The 2586-nt window shown below is 38.9% G+C and overlaps 1 protein-coding gene across 1 annotated transcript; it reads left to right on the top strand.

Moving 5' to 3' along the window:
• Positions 1 to 941: 941 nt before the first annotated feature.
• On the top strand, positions 942 to 2586 carry LOC113771527. The gene is made up of 4 exons (XM_027316103.1): positions 942 to 1069; positions 1173 to 1322; positions 1503 to 1603; positions 2195 to 2586. Exons 1-4 carry the CDS (start codon positions 942 to 944, stop codon positions 2584 to 2586), a joined length of 771 nt encoding a protein of 256 aa, XP_027171904.1.

Genomic DNA, 2586 nt, shown 5'->3' with positions numbered 1-2586 from the left:
ATTGTGATAACACTAGTGCCATCAATTTGATAAAAAATTTCATTCAACATTCTAGGACTAAATACATAGACATAAAGTATCATTTCATTCGTGATCTTGTCTACAAGGGTAAAATTTGTGTTCAATATATTTGTTCTAAAGATCAAATTGCTGATATCCTCACAAAAACCCATCCACTGGATCAATTTGTGTATCTGAGAACAAAACTGGGAGTTTCAGAAAAAATATTCTAAGATTTTTTTCTAGACATTCTTTATCGGACGTCCAATGGGTTAAAACAGACGTCTGACAGTGTTTTTCATCCCTTTTCCAGAAAAGCTTTGGTTCGAACGGTTGCATCGGACGTTTCATTTCGTTCGACCGTCTGACACTCAAAAATTGCGTCTTATAAAGAAATTCTCTGCGTCATTCAGTTCATTCTTACCTTTTTATCTCGGACGCAACTCTTCACATTCTCTGAAAGTTTAAAATTCAAATTCATCTTTCCTTGGAACAAGTACCAAGAAATCGTTCTGACCGACACCTTCTCACACCTATTGCGAGTTTATTGCACTTCGTAACTTCCTCCAACCGCCAACTACACTATAAATTTCAATTACTACCCGAAACCCTAATCACAAAAACTCACTCTCTGTGAACTGTTTGTACGTCCATTGTAGTTCATACTAAACTTTTCACCATTTGATACTCATTTGCATCACGTCACACAACACAAATCACACTGAACTTCAATCATGGTGAGAATTAGAGGGAGATCCGTGAGTGTCGGATGCACTTTCAGGCTGCGTGACGAAGAGGATGAAGATGTTCAAGTTGTTGAACCCTCCATCAAATTACCCAAGAAGAAAACTGAAAATCGAGGTGAAAAAATGAAACAATCTACAAGAAAAAAGCAGAATGTGCAAACTAGAGAGTCATCTGCTTAACCATCTGATGAGCAGATGGAGGAACAGCAATCTGAAGGGCATTCAGTGAGTGACAATGAAGAGGAACCAGTGCAGCCCACCAATACAGATGTAACAGTAACCAAATCACCTAAGAAAGGAAAAAAGGACTGCCAAAAGGAAGAGTATTGCTCAACCTAAGGAAAAGCAAACTGTTGATCCTTCTGGGGATCAGCAGAATGCAGAAAAAACTGTTGAGGAATAGCAAACTGAGGAACCATCTACCAGGAGATCACCAAGGACAATGTCTGGTGTCCAGAGTGCTGCGCAAACTGCTCAGTGCAGTGGAAAAAGAAAGTGTCATGAGCAGCCTGAGACCCACACTGCTACTGAACCCACTCCTCTACCCAAGTTCATCGACGATAAAGCCAGAGAAAGGTTTGAATGGATCTCGCATAAGGGTTTCATCACTCAAAGGACCATTATCCCCTACGAATTCCGTAAGCTTGATTTTGAACCTGTTCTCAACCTGTTTGAATTTCAAAAATGGACCCATCTTTTAACCATTCCAAACACATACTATCCTGACATGCTCCATCAATTTTTTGCTAATTTTAGGAAAGGTAAATCACATACTGATTTCATTTCTCGTGTCAACTCTGTTAATATTGAATTGAATCCTGACATTGTTAACTCTGTTTTGGAAACCAAAATTGAAAGTGATTTTAAAGGCAAAATTGTAAATTTCTTTTCATACGAAGAATTTTCCTCTGCATTCCATCATTTTCATGTTGCAAAATTAATAACCTACTTTCAATCTCACTTTAATACTCCTACTGAGGCTAGATTGGAGGATCTTAGCCCTCAGAACCTGATCATTTTCACCATAATTTCAAACTTGTTGGTGCCCACTGATGGCCACCAACTGATGCAAATAAAATGAAACTTTATCTGTTCTACTGTTTTCTGGAAAAATTTGAATTAATTTTGGTTTTGTCATGTGTAAGTTTCTGCTCAAGATAAGTACTGACAGCCGTAGGAAACTGTCCTATGAAAAATTTCTGACTCCTATTTTCAATCATTTTGAAATTTCTTTTACTGGCAAATCCCCAAAAGTGCGTACATCAACTGTGTTCTCAAAAAATTATTTTGAAAGAAAAAATCTGAGATTTTTTAGGGTCATTGGTGCTACAAAAAAATAGTATCTGAGTCTAGGAGAAAAAATCTTCATGAAATCCCTATCACCCCTAGGACTACTCGTGACCAGTCAATGTATGTGACACCCTTCACCATTCATCCCAAAAAATCAGCCTTTAAATTTTCTTCATCCAACCTTGAGGTCATCACTCTGTTTGAGAATCTCAAACAGCATATCCTGCTTCTTGAAGATGGGTTGATGACGACCATGACTTCTGAACAACAAGTCACCTTCGTTGCCAAAAGAATTCTGCTTTTACCTCCCATTCCTCCAGAAAATGAAATTGCACAGCGAAAGGAGCCCAAAACTGAGCCAACTGCTGAGACTACTCCACAGTACCGTGCCTCCACTTCTCAATCACAGTACAAGGGAAAAGCTCCGGCAACTGATGGAGGAATTGAAGAGGAGGATGATGACGATGAGGATGAGGACACTGAGGAAGAAGACCCTGCTCAGTTTCGTCTGGCTAGAAGAAGGCCTGGATTCTCCAAGATCACATTTTAG

This window comes from Coffea eugenioides, chromosome 5, assembly GCF_003713205.1.
Source record: "Coffea eugenioides isolate CCC68of chromosome 5, Ceug_1.0, whole genome shotgun sequence".
NCBI lineage: Eukaryota > Viridiplantae > Streptophyta > Magnoliopsida > Gentianales > Rubiaceae > Coffea > Coffea eugenioides.
This window is presented reverse-complemented; position numbering and strand designations above follow the sequence as displayed.

What these genes read in the sequence shown, in the direction of transcription:
- LOC113771527 (XM_027316103.1), top strand. Translation starts at nt 942, where the DNA reads ATGGAGGAACAGCAATCTGAAGGGCATTCAGTGAGTGACAATGAAGAG. An exon ending in AAGGACTGCCAAAAGGAAGA is followed by an intron (nt 1,070 to 1,172) that starts GTATTGCTCAAC and finishes ACCATCTACCAG; the next exon opens with GAGATCACCAAGGACAATGT. An exon ending in TTTGGAAACCAAAATTGAAA is followed by an intron (nt 1,604 to 2,194) that starts GTGATTTTAAAG and finishes CCAAAAAATCAG; the next exon opens with CCTTTAAATTTTCTTCATCC.